This window comes from Ascidiella aspersa, chromosome 5, assembly GCF_963924565.1.
Source record: "Ascidiella aspersa chromosome 5, kaAscAspe10.2, whole genome shotgun sequence".
Lineage (NCBI taxonomy): Eukaryota > Metazoa > Chordata > Ascidiacea > Phlebobranchia > Ascidiidae > Ascidiella > Ascidiella aspersa.
The window spans coordinates 18,550,218-18,565,312 of NC_139451.1; the positions used below are offsets into that span (position 1 = coordinate 18,550,218).

At 33.7% G+C, this 15,095-nt stretch overlaps 2 protein-coding genes across 2 annotated transcripts; both read left to right on the forward strand.

Annotated features, from left to right (window-relative positions):
- The first annotated feature begins 1,676 nt into the window (after positions 1-1,676).
- On the forward strand, positions 1,677-10,103 carry LOC146145197 (EGF-like repeat and discoidin I-like domain-containing protein 3). Its single transcript, XM_083390502.1, has 7 exons — positions 1,677-1,740; positions 1,958-2,116; positions 6,661-6,714; positions 7,935-8,057; positions 8,515-8,585; positions 8,949-9,053; positions 9,966-10,103. Exons 1-7 carry the CDS (start codon positions 1,677-1,679, stop codon positions 10,101-10,103), a joined length of 714 nt encoding a protein of 237 aa, XP_083246628.1.
- A 3,229-nt stretch (positions 10,104-13,332) lies between these two features.
- Positions 13,333-15,094, forward strand: LOC146145198 (uncharacterized). The gene is made up of 5 exons (XM_083389555.1): positions 13,333-13,495; positions 13,733-13,823; positions 13,984-14,065; positions 14,652-14,739; positions 14,825-15,094. The coding sequence occupies exons 1-5, from the start codon at positions 13,447-13,449 to the stop codon at positions 14,968-14,970; spliced, it is 456 nt and encodes a 151-aa protein (XP_083245681.1). The 5' UTR covers positions 13,333-13,446; the 3' UTR covers positions 14,971-15,094.
- Position 15,095: the final 1 nt, after the last annotated feature.

Consider the following 15,095-nt stretch of genomic DNA (forward strand, 5'->3'; position numbering starts at 1 on the left):
GCTATTCTGAGCTTCGTGCGAACTTCTTGTCTGATTTCGGTGCAGTCGTTTAGAGTGAATGACCATCATATATATCGGACAAAAATGCTATTGTTGTATACCCCAACAAAGTCTCCTTGTAAGGTACACAAAATTAAACCAAATAAATACAAAAAAATTACCTTGAACAACTTTAATTTCATTGTCGCACACCAGTTAGTGCGAGAACAACAGACTTTTTAACATTACTGTACTTGGTATTACTTCACAATATGAAGTAACTTGCGACATCTTATCCAAGACAATCCTCTCCTCCAAATAAGAATAAAAACCACGGATTCGCCCCTGTTCTTTTCCTCCTTGTATTTTGATATTTGTTAGGCGTCCATGGCTGCCTAGAAGTTAATACACTTTGGTGCCTATAATGTGTTTAAAATAATCAAAATATTCATTTTTTCTAACTTTACAATTAACGTTGAAAAGTCCAACGCTGTTTGTAAACTATCGCAATCTTTTTTGCTCGGCTGTAATTCGACTGATTAAACATTACATGCACATTATTTCAAGAAATGTCTAAGCTTGCGAACGCAAAACAATCACAAACATTTTTTGCATTGTAATATGTAGGCCTATATATATGCTGTATTTATGGTTGATAAAAAATAGTTTATGACAGACAAACAAATAACTGCGAGTTCATGTTGGAGTATGTAATATGTTTTCCCTATCGTAAGCGGTTATTAACCCCAATAAATACGTGGAATGTTAAAAGTTCAGGAAACTTAAGTGGGCATGGTATAGGGATAGACTTCTTACAGCTAATATGCAGTAGTGATTATAAAGGGCCCACAGCTTGATGGATTGCAGATTTTGCAAAGCATCGCGCTTTTCGCGGCGGTAATTACTTCTATTCGCCAGGACAAAGCAACCCCAGCAATTATTTTATCATACAAAGTTTAAGGCGACTTTAGACCAGTAAATATTGTATTTAACCACCTGGGCCACGTACTCGGGTATTTTGTCTAGTAATTAAAAAAAGGTTATATTGCGTTTTGTATGTTCACTCTATTTTTCACCGTGACGACATAGGTCAAATTACATTGGAGTCATTTAATAAAACATTAGTTATGAATTAAGCCATTTTAGAGCGTTACGCAGTATATGCAATGTGCATGCGATTGTAATGAAATAAACACTACTATTAATTATTATTAGTCACATAGGCCAGGGATGAACATTTTAAACTATGAGTGATTAAAGAGAGTCAACCAGTGCTATACATTAGGTTGTCACAGTCATATTTAATCGCTTTTGCTTCCTGATTATTGTAACAACCATATATACGAAAAAAGAATACTTGCCAACTAAAGGTCGCTAGAAATATTACCATACAATGCAACGATTCACAAGCCGATAATGATGCTGGAGAACAGCAGTTAACATAAAGTAGAATAAATTATAATTTGTTGATTTCTATTTATTTATAGCTACTTTATAATACGTGACTCAAGTTAAAATAAAGTGTCTTGTAAAATACTTTGTTGAGGCTTTCATAGTTAATTTTATTAGGTTCGGGCGAGCTGATGTAATCAGTTTTGTTGCAGACTGGCAAGTACCTGTAATCTAAACAAAATAAAGCAATAGATTACACCTAATAATTGCAATACATTTTTGATGAACTCATATTCAGACTAAGAATGGAACAAATAATATTTGCTCTGATGTACTTCCTCCTTGCAGTTGATGGCAGTTTTCAAAACCGTTAGTAAAGTAAAACCTATAAATTTTTATCAATAGACAGGATCATACATATCAAGTGTTACCGTGTATCCGCAGTCGATACAGTTTAACGGCTTTCAAAGGGGTTTTGACGTAAAATGAAAAAAAAAAACTTAAAACATAACAACCACGGCAAACTAATCATCGTTAAAGTAGTTGCTGGTGACCGGTAAAAATAGATTCCAATTATTTTCTGCAGTTAGATGCGCGACAACGTTCTCGGATATCCTAGATGTTTTATCTCTTGTCTCCTGTCCAACGGGATGCAAAAGTGAAAGGGGCCAATTATGTGGCTACCAAGTCTACGATGAAAGAAGCAACGTTTGCCTCGCTGCAATTCACGCGGGATATATAAGAGGTAAGTTTTGCTTTCATAAGTTAGTTAAAAGGTCCCTCAAATTCACTCGAAGCTATAAAAAAGTTGTTCTGTGTGCACCGGATTTATAAAACAATATTTAGGCAAAATGCTTTCTCTATACGGCGATTTCATATTAGTTAAAAATTATTTTTCCAAGAAATTCGCGTTTTTGTTTTGTATTTTTGTTTATGTGCAAAAAAATGTTTTTTGAAGCGAACAAACTGCGCTATACATTTTCTTAGAATGAAACACAACTCAAAAATAAAGCCCTACTAGGTAATTTACAGAAACAATCTTTAATTGTGGCATATTCTGCTTTTCCAGTTCCGCAGCTATCGCCGACCCTTATTATGTTCATGTGTATAAGTTTTACCTGGCTTTTTGTTCGTTTTTTACTATAGTTCTATAGTGATCGTGACATCTGGTGGGTATGGGGCCTTAAAAAAAATAGCCTACTGTTTTAAGATGCCGGGGGAGACTTGGCTGTGCTAAGAGAGGCTATCGCAAGGACAACAACCTACCCCGGATATAATGTTAATGGTGTGCAGACGACGGAATGCAACATAAGCGAAACATATTACTCGTTTCTACGTAAGTTTTTTTGTGAACAGTTTAGCTGTGTTTAATTTAAATATTCCACATTGCAAAATAGAAATGGTTGTACCTGTCATTTATAGTTTAATGTGAACGTTATGTTGTTGATGCCTTTTACATTTGCAGGGCACAATATATTTCTTTATTTGGCCTGTATTTTATCATACATCACAGGATGCTGCAATTAATATTGCTCAACCAACAACCAACTGCGTTGCGAAGAGCGAGTAACATCTTATCATTAGTTTTTAAAAGCGTGACTTTCTGTTTTTTAAATATGACTTGAATCGATATTGAATGGGACTCTTGTTATACCTAAAATATGTTGAGCCTTAGCCTAGATGGCACTCTCTGTAAACCCGATTTCAGCGTTATTTAAACTAATCTTTACTATGTTCTTAACCTGTGACACACGTGTCAATAGTGCTATTCAATTTTATGTGAAATGCAAAACTTTTTAATACTATTGTGGAATTCGTAGGTTGTACTCTTTGTTATCACATTGAATCGATTTACAGTTTAAAATTTGCGACAAGCGGCAAAAGTTTTTTCCATTTATTTTTAGGTTTTAAACAGGAGTAAATTCGTGGAAAGCTGTTTCTTTCAGACCACGCAAAACAAAAAGGTCAATAGATGGTATGCGACTAGAAAATTACAAAATCACCATACTAGACAAACGGCACAGTTTAGCCCGCTTTTTAGATGTATAGTTACTACAACTTGTGAGCGTAAGCCAGAGGTCGGCAACCTACGGCCCGCGGGCCGGTGAAATCCATACAAATCAGACACGAGTCTATTTCACATACTTTTTGATTAATTTAACTACGTAACTGGAAAAAATTTTCGCGCTTTGCGCGAATGTTCTTAATGCGTTTGGTTTGTATACGTATTGATGCTGCCTTTTTAACTAGATCAGCGATTCTTTACCGTTGCGCCGTAAAATGCTGCCAAGTGCGTCGCGGACAAACGGAAAACGTATTCAAAATTATTGACATATACTTTTTAACATTTTTTTTATTTTCGGCAATGTAATAAAAACTTGCAAAAAATTTAAAAGAAATATCTGTATACCCGGTACGCATTTTGAATTGCAAGAAATACAGCAAGTGTGCACAGTACAATAGAATAGTTTGGTTTGAAAGTGCACCATTAGTGACAAGGAAAACAATAAAGGATACAAACATGATGCAGATTTACATTTTATTGTTTAATTTTCTTCATATAGAAGCGAGTTCTAATGTTAAAACTGACTTTTACTGGAAGTTAATTTAGTATAATATATACTGGAAGTAAATTAGCATAATTTAGAAGAGACGCCTGACTGAAATATACGACTTTGAATGGTTGTGTGGCACAGAGCCTGGATCTAGTGGTTTAATTATACTTCTTTCAAATAAGCTAAAATAAGTTAAAAACAAAATAAGAATTTTTTTTATATATAGTTAGTGTTATTATGTACTGAATGCATGATAAACGAATTGTAAACTAACATTTTTTTAGAAATACGCGGAAAACAAGACCATTGAGATAAAAAAAATATACACCCGGTACCCCCCAAAAAATCGCGCTCGCTTCGCTCGCCTGGTGCACCTTGACTTAAAACGGTTAACAAACACTCAGCTAGATTAACTTTAAATGTTATCACTTCCCTTAAAGTAATTTTATTACACTTTCCATTAGTAGTACGGATGACGACGTGTGAACTTGAATTTGCAACCAAACGAACGCTTTTTTTTCGCGCTTTGCGACAGCACTTTGCTGCCTCTGTAAATGTAGTTAAAACGTTTTTAAGTGCAAAAATATCCGAGGCCCGCCTGATTGACAGTTGCTCTAACATTTTAATAACACAATCCTTAGTTAACATTTGTGCGGCCCGCAGAGACCTTTCTAAGTTTGGTTTTGGCCCGCGACTAAAAAAAGGTTGCCGACCCCTGGCGTAAGCTATAGCGCCGCATTGATTCAGAATCTTCCATGATATAGTTTTAGCCAACAAGTGGTAATGTAAAAAACATTCTTTCGTGTTTTGTGCAATATAAACCCAGTGTATATGCTTGATTGCAATCAAATTGGCTCCATTGTCCTATACTACATCTTTCTAATGTAAAATAAATCTTTGAGTCTAACAATGTGTCCCCTTCAAGTTAAATTGTTGAAGTCGCTTAACCAGTTTGGGTTTAATGGACTTCGTATTTATAATAGTTATTTGTAAGTAACAGAGGTTCTCAAACTTTTTAAAGCTGCGTAGCGTACTCTTTCGATTTATTTGGTGTTGCGTACCGATACTCTTAAAAAAGGTGTAGTGTACCCTTAAAAATAATCTTAGTAAAAATAATAAATTGAAAACACAAAACAGTTGAAGCCTATTAGCGGATATAGTGCCGAATTTTTTAAAGCCCTGGCTTACACTATGTATCACCAGCACGCGATAGTAAAGTACTGAAGAGTAGACTAAAACTCACTGCAGATCAGTTGGAATGACTTAAGTCAATGACTTGACTTAAGTACACTTAAGCCACTCTTTTTAAGTGACTTTACTTGACTTAAGTTATTTCGGAAAAATGACTTTACCTGACTTAAGTCTTTCGGGCAAATGACTTGACTTGACTTAATTCTTTTGGACAAATGATTTGGGTTGAAATGGAGGTTTTTCTTGTATTTTTTTATTAAATATAGCTATTTATCCAAATTTTTGCACATAAAACAATTTCCTTCCTGTATGTTGCGTTTTCTTTTTGTTTAGTTCGGTTATTTCTTATAATCGTAAGAGTTTAAAAATCCTAATAGTTTTACTTTTTATATCTATGACAACTACGTCACTTGAACTTGACTTTCTTTAATTATGACTTGACTGGAACTTGACTTGCGTAACTGATGACTTGCACTGGGACTTTAATTATTTTACAAACGACTTGACTGGGACTTAAGTTATTTTTTAAAAGACTTGTTCACAACACTGCTGCAGATACTGTAGTTGTGGCAAGAAACTAAACTAAACAATGTAAAAGCTTACTTACGGGCAGTGATTCACAAACTGTTTGCCGCGGCACACTAGTGTGCCTCGAGAGATTGTCAAGAGTGCCGCCAAACTTGTAATTCCCGGAAAAGAGAGTATTGTGTATTGCCAAAATGCATACACGCAAGCATTTTAGACTTAAATACGCGCTATTCATCACAAATTAATAATTTTGATATATTTACATATAGTTTGTCGTGTGTTAAGAACGATTATAAAAACACTGTCTTGTTGTTCTGGTAAAAGTGTGCCGCGAAATAGTTAAGATTTGTTAGTGTGCCGCGAGCCAAAAGAGTTTGGGAACCACTGCTGAAGGGTGATAATTTAGTGTCAAACGACGTTTTTGGTTAAAAAATTTAAAGGTTTGCTGCACATATACATTCGAATAACAGTGATTTATTGATGGCTAGTTAAAAAGATGTGCAGCATGCTGGTTTTAAACATTGCCTTACGCTTAAAGTTGTATCTTACTCGTCACATAAAGCTAAGAAACATTTTTGCTAAATAACTTCGCCGGAACATCAGTTTCAATAAAATAAACTAGCTCGCATAATCCCGAAACATTTCTCGCGTACCTTTGGGGGCTCACCTACCCCTGTGTAAGAAGCCTGGTGTATATAATATACCTGCTTTAATGTTTTGCATAATTACCTGGATAAATGACATTATAATGTTCTAATATTTTCCATACCAATTAAGTTACGACTTAAAACTTTTTACTTCAATTATTTGACGCCAACTTCCTAAACGTTCTTCATACTCGATTCCACTAACACATTTGTGGGCGATTTCCGCCATTCACCGAATGATTGTAAAGTTAGTATTGTACTTTCAAATAATTTCACGACGTCATCCTTTTGAATTCACATTGGTGCTTCCGCATATTACCTTGAGTCGAACCCTATTTGCTATTTGACCGAAAACTTGTATGTTTCAGAATTCACAGAAGCTTCCGAAACCTTCACGACCAACTCAATCTTAACTCAATGCCGTAAGTAAAAGCAAAATCATAACTAGATTAGGGCAAATATACAACCAAGTTAATGCCAAACGTAATTGCACTAAAGTCACGATTTTTAAATGAGTATTTTTGACTTAAGTTGTTTTGGTAGAATGACCGACTAGGACTTAAGTCATTGAATCAAGTGGCTCGATTGAACTTAAGTTTTTTCATTTTACATTTTTTTTTGTTATAAAGTTAAGTTATATATCTCAAGTTTTGCACGCTAAACTATTAGATTGCTGCAGTTGATTTTTTTTTTATTTTTTAGTTGGACTAGTTGTTATAGTTAGAGCGATTATTTATTGACTTGGCAAACAAAATTAAAATTTTGTTTAAAATTTACAATCAGTATCAGGTCAAAATTTGTCAAAATTAAGTCAAAATTGTTTACAAAATGCATAAATTTAACATAAAACTGCGGTGGGCTTTTTGATATTGTCATTAGGTTCAGAATTTGATCAAAATTCTATTTGGAATTTCTTCCAACGACATTTTAACTGTAGCCTATGTCTTAATTGGAGCATAAAGACAACAGAGTTAACCACACTGGTTTATCGCATTAGGTTCAGCTGGAATTTCGATTTAGCTTAATTTGTGTGATTCGAAGTTTTTCTGCGTTTTTTTTCATTGGAGATCCATTGATTGGCAACAATCCTATTTTCCATTTCAATAATATTCTAGTTGTTTGTTAGTTTTAGAATTATTTTTTTTTAAACTTCAACTAGGATAAACTGTTTACACAAAAATTTTAAAAATAATTATGAGTCTTGCTTTCCATGAACGTTTTTATAACTGTATGTCTTTTTGATACACGGGACACGTGGTCATGCCCCGTTTTGACGTAATTTTGTGACGTCATCTAAGAATTTTTTTATCAAAAATGTTGGATCCGTGTCAAACGATATAAAAGAGATGGCGATATCAGTAAAATTGATTGGGTGCAGAACTCAACACAAATCACTTAGAAAAGTGGAATTTTATTTTTTATTTTTTTTTACATTTATTTATACCGTCAGCTTAAAGGAAAAAAGTTGACTCCAGGTTACGGCACAATTATTAAATTTGTTGAAACAGTTCCCGCTGACATTTACAAAAAGGGACGACATTTAGATGAATTCGAACCACCAGAACAATATTTTACATTTTAGTATAATTCTAAAATGCCAGAAACCTTTAAAACCATGTGATCAAGAGTGTAAAATCTATAGGTTGTTATGCTGGAATCAAAGATGGCCAGGTGAAAGACTTCCAAATGACAGCATCAAGCAGTTTCTTGAACCGTGTTCCGAGCAAGGCCCGACTCGACGGTGACCTTTTCTGGGTTACCATGTGTGGGTGATTCTTTTTAGTTCTAAAACAGTTTTTCTAAACTTTTTCCAGCTTTACGTGGGAGTCCCCTGACCGCTTTTAAATTATTCACGGCCCAGTATGAATAAAATACAGAATTAAATAAACTCACCTTTATGTTTTGTTTATTGATCTAATTTTTCCTTAATAAAAATACTAATAACGAATATATGAGCGACTGTAACAGAACAATGGATTTATGGTGTGTCCGTAAGCCATGTCACAACTATTTGTTTTTCTTAATAATATTCGACATTCCTTTTAAGCTCGAAGCTGTGTGGAAGATCACACTATCCTTACTTTATCTTTGTTGCCCGTCTAGGTTCACAAACGATACATCTAGGATCGTGTTTTCCATTTATTTTTAGCATCGATGAAGCTCGAGAACCATTATACTAAACTAACGTTACCCGATAATATAGTAAAACAACTTCTTTTCAGTCAATGATTCAGAAAAGTGGCTCCAGGTGGATTTTTTGAAAAGCACAACGATCTACGGGGTTATAACGCAGGTATATGACGTGTTTGTATGGCCTAAATAGATTTTAGTTTTTTATCGTTGTATAGTATTTTTAGATCAACGCTTGTACGCAATGAAATGAATTTGAAATTGAATCAAAGTTAAAAATAAAGTTTAATACTTCATTTAATCAATAAACACGAGTGAATTGTAGCAATGATATTACCTTTACAGTTCCTCCTAATATTGTTTAACTATCGAATATTTTGCAAAAAAAACATTTTTAATAACTTGGCGTTATAGTGCAATGACCCTCAAACAACTCATCCTAAATCTAAATTCATCAACACTCGGTTTGTGAACACCACAATACTGGCTTATATGCATTTAACATTTAAACCAATAATCTCAACAGGGTGGAACTTTGTCTTCCACTATTGCATGGGTAAAGAACTTTGAAATGTCGTCCAGCAACGATGGAGGAAATTTTAAATTCATTGAAAAAGATTCTGACATAAAGGTCATTAATACATAGTATTTTTCACAAAAGGCCGTTTGGTATTACTATAGACCAGTGCTCTTCAACCGGTGTGCACGGTGCACCCTAGGGTTCACCAAAACATGCTTGGGGTTTAACAGTACAAAAAGGTATACAAGGGTAAATCACAAACTTTTAATGAACCATTAATGTATTTGCCAGTCATTACCGATTTCTATGAGACAATGGTGCTGTAATCGTTATGAACTAACTTCCTGAGACAAGTGGTCTTTTTTTGCCTGACTGTCGTTGTGCAAGTTGTATTTCTGTTTTTGTGTAAAGTTTGAATGTCGTTTTATGACTGCAATAGTACTCGCAAGTATAGCCTGCAGCCATAATCGAACTCTCATCGACAGTGTGTGAAAGGGTTCAATTGACATGATGATATTAATATGTATAATGATTTTTTATATCGCTTTTTACCTCAGTTTACCTTTTAGGTAAACAGGGTGCATGATTTCGTCACAACAACTTTAAGGGTTCGCCAAACCAAAAGAGGTTGAAGAGCACTGCTATAGACATTCATTAAAGGTCTTAAACTATACTCGACTCAAACTACGAAACAATGTTTAGCTCAAATTGCGCATTTTCTAGTTTTAAATTAATACTTATATACCTTGTTTGAATAAATCGATCTGATCACAAATGTTTTTTAATAAACCAAAAAACAACTTTTTTACTTTTTCACTTTGTACAAATCGACGTTTTCTAGGAGTATACGCAAAATAAAATGGTCCATACATTTGCAAAACCATAAAATATGCGTTTACGGCTTTTCCTGCTACACTCCACAAGTTTAAGAACACGTTAAATTAGAACCCTAACACTCGGTGACAAACAGCCTTTCGAATCTATATCCACCGTAATCTAATGTATACCTGTTTATGATTACAGTTATTCGAGGGTAATTCGGACGCGACCGGACACAAGGTTAATCGATTCAACCCACCAGTAACCGCCCGATACTTTCGACTGCATGTGAAAGACTATGCCGTCTATCCCCGCCTTAGGTTGGAATATCTTACCTGCTAAACAGCCGGAACAAAGTTAGAGTGAAACTTTGGGTAATAGTCACTCTAAACACGGTAGCTTCGTGTTATACTTGTAGTATTAGTTTGATGTTTTGTTAGTCGTACATGTTTTTTCCAACTAAAAATGGAAATTTATGTCGCAGAATTTGGTATTTTATAAGAGGCGTGGAAAAACAGCGTTGCGCGAGCCCCATGCAGTTTTTGTCGCTCGCCTATTTAAAGAGTAATAACTAAAAATTGTTAATGAGGTATACCATATCATAATGTATGTATGCCATACCTCAATTTTGGTTTTCGTTTATCTACGTTTCGTTTTTTATAGTAATTACATTTTGACAAAACAGTCATTGTACACTAAAACGAAGCTCTTCGGGCATTTTATTATTTATTTTCTCCAACGTTCGGCTATCTACACAGGATGCCTTTATCAGAGACGGTATAATTCAGGGGTGGCCAATTCATTGTACATAAAAGCCCAAATACTGTGCATAAAATCCTGAGCAACTTTACGTGTTTATGCCTGAATAACTACAAAGTATTTTACACCTAAGGAATGCATGAATTACTCTTTCATCTGTTAATTGGAATCACATGTTTGTGACGTGTGTTCGCATTTACTTTAACGTGATTCGCGACAACAAATGTGGACCTTGTGAATGACCTCCCTTTCGCTTTTGGTGTCAAGTGACACGAACCTTTTATTTGATTGATCAAAACGTTTTGAGAGCAATTAAATCAATTGGAATTTATGAAACAATAATAATATCAATTTAGAACTTCTTGGAGAATAAGTTGGCCTACTCGTTGTAAATAAATTTTCATTGTGTTTTGTTACCTGTATGTTCTTAAAAAATTCGTTTGGTATCATTTGAATACGATCACTTTTCTATCATTGTTTAAGACTTCCAAGAAGAAGTATGACGTTCAAAGCGACGTGCGCCTTGCCTACCAATTAAAGTGCCCATCCACTTGCCCACTTCTATAACTGTTAAGGCGTCGCCTGAATTAGGGGGAACCAGGGGGTGAAATTGCGTGTGGCTAACAGATTATAATAAAATTGACAAGGGTAAAATTTAACCTGGATCTTCGAGGCAGCGAAAAAAGCTAGTCATACTGTTACAGGGTTATATGGGAAACGTCAATTACAAAATAGATTAAAAATGAAAAAATAAAAACAATTTTTTCAGCTCGATTTTGGCTGAAGATTATAAGCTCCTTTTGAATTAGGAAATTAGTTTCCAGGAACCTGTTAGGGCGCCTTTTAATAATCATTCCTTTATTGCGGCGGGCTGGGAGTGGGATGATACGTCACACATGGACCGATTTGTTGGATAGCATAACACCGGGGCTACCATCGTCATGGTGGAAGCAATGTCCATTTTAATGTGGGCTGACAACGCACGAAAATTTCGTTTCGGTAAAACTCTCCTTGTTACGTTCCTCGCAGTACTTTTTAGTCAAAAATCCTGTAATGTCCGAATCATTTTAGGTGATGGATGTCGGACTGGTTATTTTAATTGTTGTACATTCACTGTTTTTGATGCATTTTGGAAGTTGCATTTTCTATGCGACTCTGGTGAACTTCGGACATTTGAGTCTCTTTTATTTTGTACACACTGGACTGGTTCCTATTCCGTTGGCGATTTTTGTCTCAATTTATGCAATAAAACTCTTCGATTAAAGTTTTGTGTGATCCTTACAACTCTATATCAGACAACTGATGTGCCGCGAGACCAAGCCGCAGGTGTGCCGCGGTATAAAAATGTTTTTTATTTATAATATATTTTTTAATTTGTTTTAGTGGCACGGTCCAAAATTCAGCACTAAAAATACAAAAACAAAGAGTATAGGCAGGAATTTTGATTGCATGCAATAATTCTGATAAAATTGCTTTCCTTATTTAAAAGTTTTTAAAAACCTTTTTTACCATTTATCGAAAAAAGTTGAAATTTGGAAATAATTTTGAAACAAACTCAACTATACCGGGTCATTTGCGTTAAGGTTCCAATCTTCCAAACAAGATGGACTAATAGCGCCATCTTTAATTTTAATTTCGTTGGATCGACAACACTATATTGACTTAAAAAGTTTTTATTTTTTTCGAAATAGGACTAAAATAGGTATTTTTTGTTTTACACTTAACTGGCATTGCTGACAAAAGGTAAGTCTGCTGAATCAGGAAAACTTTTAGACGTAAAATATTCTAAAACCGTTTCTAAGCGTAACTTGAGTTATGTAAGTAATACAATTTTTAAATTAGAATTTGAAATAAAAAATATTGAAAAAACGTACAGTACAAGGTCTATTATTTTTTTTTTCAAAATTTTGTCAAAATCGATTAAAAATGCACATAAATCGTTTAAAAATTAAAAAAATTTGATCATCTTTTTTAAATTGTCGTTCAGTTGAAATTTTGTTCTACACATTTAGTTTTCAATTATATTCAACGATGTTATAATTGAATTATATCGTCATTAGAGCAATATACGGTAAACGACTAAAGAGAACCAAGCTGTTCATTTCATTGTAATAAATCCCAAAGTAAACAAGTTACCGATCAGAAATTTTCGCAAATTACCGGTACTCAAAACAACCTATCTTAGCCAGCAATCTTTTATCAAAAATAATAATAATATATTAATATTCATATTTATGAGCCGGCAGAATTACCCACCCAGGCCTAGTTTATCGAATTAGGTTCAGTTCGAACTTCCTTTTTGTAGAAATGTATAACTTGCTGTGTTTTTTCGCTTGTGATTAGCAAAAATCTGATCTTCTATTTCGATAATATGCTCGGTCTTCCTGTATAGATAGGCCTAATATGCTCGTTCTCCTTGTATTTTAACGGTTTACATAACATTTTTCATTTTAATAGTGGTTTGTCTTTTGAAATGACGTAAAAATCAACTAAGCATTTTCATTGGTTTTGCACAAACCCGAAAAAATATTTGATTTGTGTTCGACCTATAGTCAGTAAAACATCAAAATCGTGTGGCTGACGACGCCAAAATACTAACGCAGTACTCTAATATTGTGTTTAAACAACAATTTTGTGTTTAATTTAATGTATTCCTAATAGGTCAAAATTTTGTCCGAAAAACATATTTTTGGGTCAAAATTTCTCAATTTCAAGTCAAAAAATAATAATATAATATGTTAGGTGAAATCCCTATTTAAGTAATACCTTCATAGAATACTCAATCAGTACTAGTTTTGAATTTTGGGTTTTACTTTTTTTTTAGATCCGTGCTGATATTAAAACATTATTGAAGATTATCCTATGGCAATCAGAAAGATTATCCTATGGAAATAAGCACAAAACTGTAAGCAAAAAAAAAATAATAATGAACCTTCTTGCCGAATATTCGTCCAGTTCAGAAGATGAAACAGCAGGTAACTCGAATCGCCAAGTTATTAAGTGTTAATTTTATTTTCATATCAGTTCATTAATATTTCATATAATAACCGAGAAATCAGATGTACAAAACATTATATTAGTAATTCTACTACCATCGTTAATTATAATGCTATGTAGGTATTCCATGCGAATGCTACACATGTGAAACTTGTTTAACCAAGTTTCTCTTTTAAACATACATTTACCCAATCTCAAGTGATTAATTTTTTTAGTCATAGAAAAACCGAAGATAGTACTTCCTTCTGCTAAAGAAGTTCTGAAAAAGTCTAAGCAAAGATCTGTTTTAGAGACCACATATGACAGGTAATATGTTACTATAATAGTTTATTCAGACTGTTTTTAAACACTAACTAATAGTCAATAACAGACCCTTTGGCTCCAAGATAGTACTCTCATGAGGGCAGTACTGGTAAACTGTGCAGTGACAACTTTAGTAAACCATGTTTAATTATATTTTATCCAGACAAGTTAAACACACCAACAAAATTCTGGAACAACATGTGAAGATGGTGGATTGTACGCCACCAATTAATTCTAATCAAAAAGTATGTAAATGTGTTGTAGTTGTTGTACATGATTTTTACCATTAGAAAAAGGCATTGATTGCTTATTTGGTAACAAAACTAATTTGAAATAATCTAAAATTGAGTGATATGCAATTACTACATCTCAAGGAAGTAAGGTGATTTGATAAAACATACAATCATTTGATATGGCCATATTGTAATATAATAGAATGACTAAATGTTTCCCTTAAAAGGACTAAAGAAATTCCTTTATAAACGGATTTGCTTAGAAAGACTGAATAACAGTTTTTATGAAAAATGAAGGCTGAAAACTAGCAAATCATTCCCAAGGGTTACTTTATTATGTAGACCGGTTACTTGTTTCTTTCAAACAAATGTATGGACATTGGACAAGCTTGGTTCTGGTGGTGTTATTACACTATTTTCAAAGTTTTATGTACTTAAAAATGTTCTAAATTAGTATGATGCCTAATAAAACCTATGCACAGTATGTAATTAACATTTGTTCATTAATATTATTAGAGCTGCCCCACTATTATAAAACTATGTTTCTTTTCTATTTAGTCTTTTAGACTGTATTTTCTAGATTTTGTTTTGATTATAGATTTGCTGGATGTTTAAAAAAGGTAAATGTCGGTACGGAAGCAAATGTAAGCATCGACATGATACTTTGACATCAACTCTAGCACAAGGTTAGTTACTATTCATTTCAAATGTCTTTAAAATAACCACTATAATATCATGTCCTTTTTAATTTGGTTTCTTTCTGATTTATAGAAAAGAAGACGATCAATAATGTTGAAGAAACAAAAGACAGTGACACTGTTTTAAAAAACAAAAAACGATATGGTGTCACAGATACCCTTGTGCCTCCAAAAAAGGCGCTAAAGCACATACATTCTCTGCAAAAACCGCAAACCTAGCAACTTATTGTTTCTTAGCAATATTTTTTTACCACTGGTAACATTTGCCAAAATTGTTGCAAACAGACTCTCTTTTTATTATTTAAAAATTGATTTTTCAAACTAAATTGCTTTTATCTATTAAT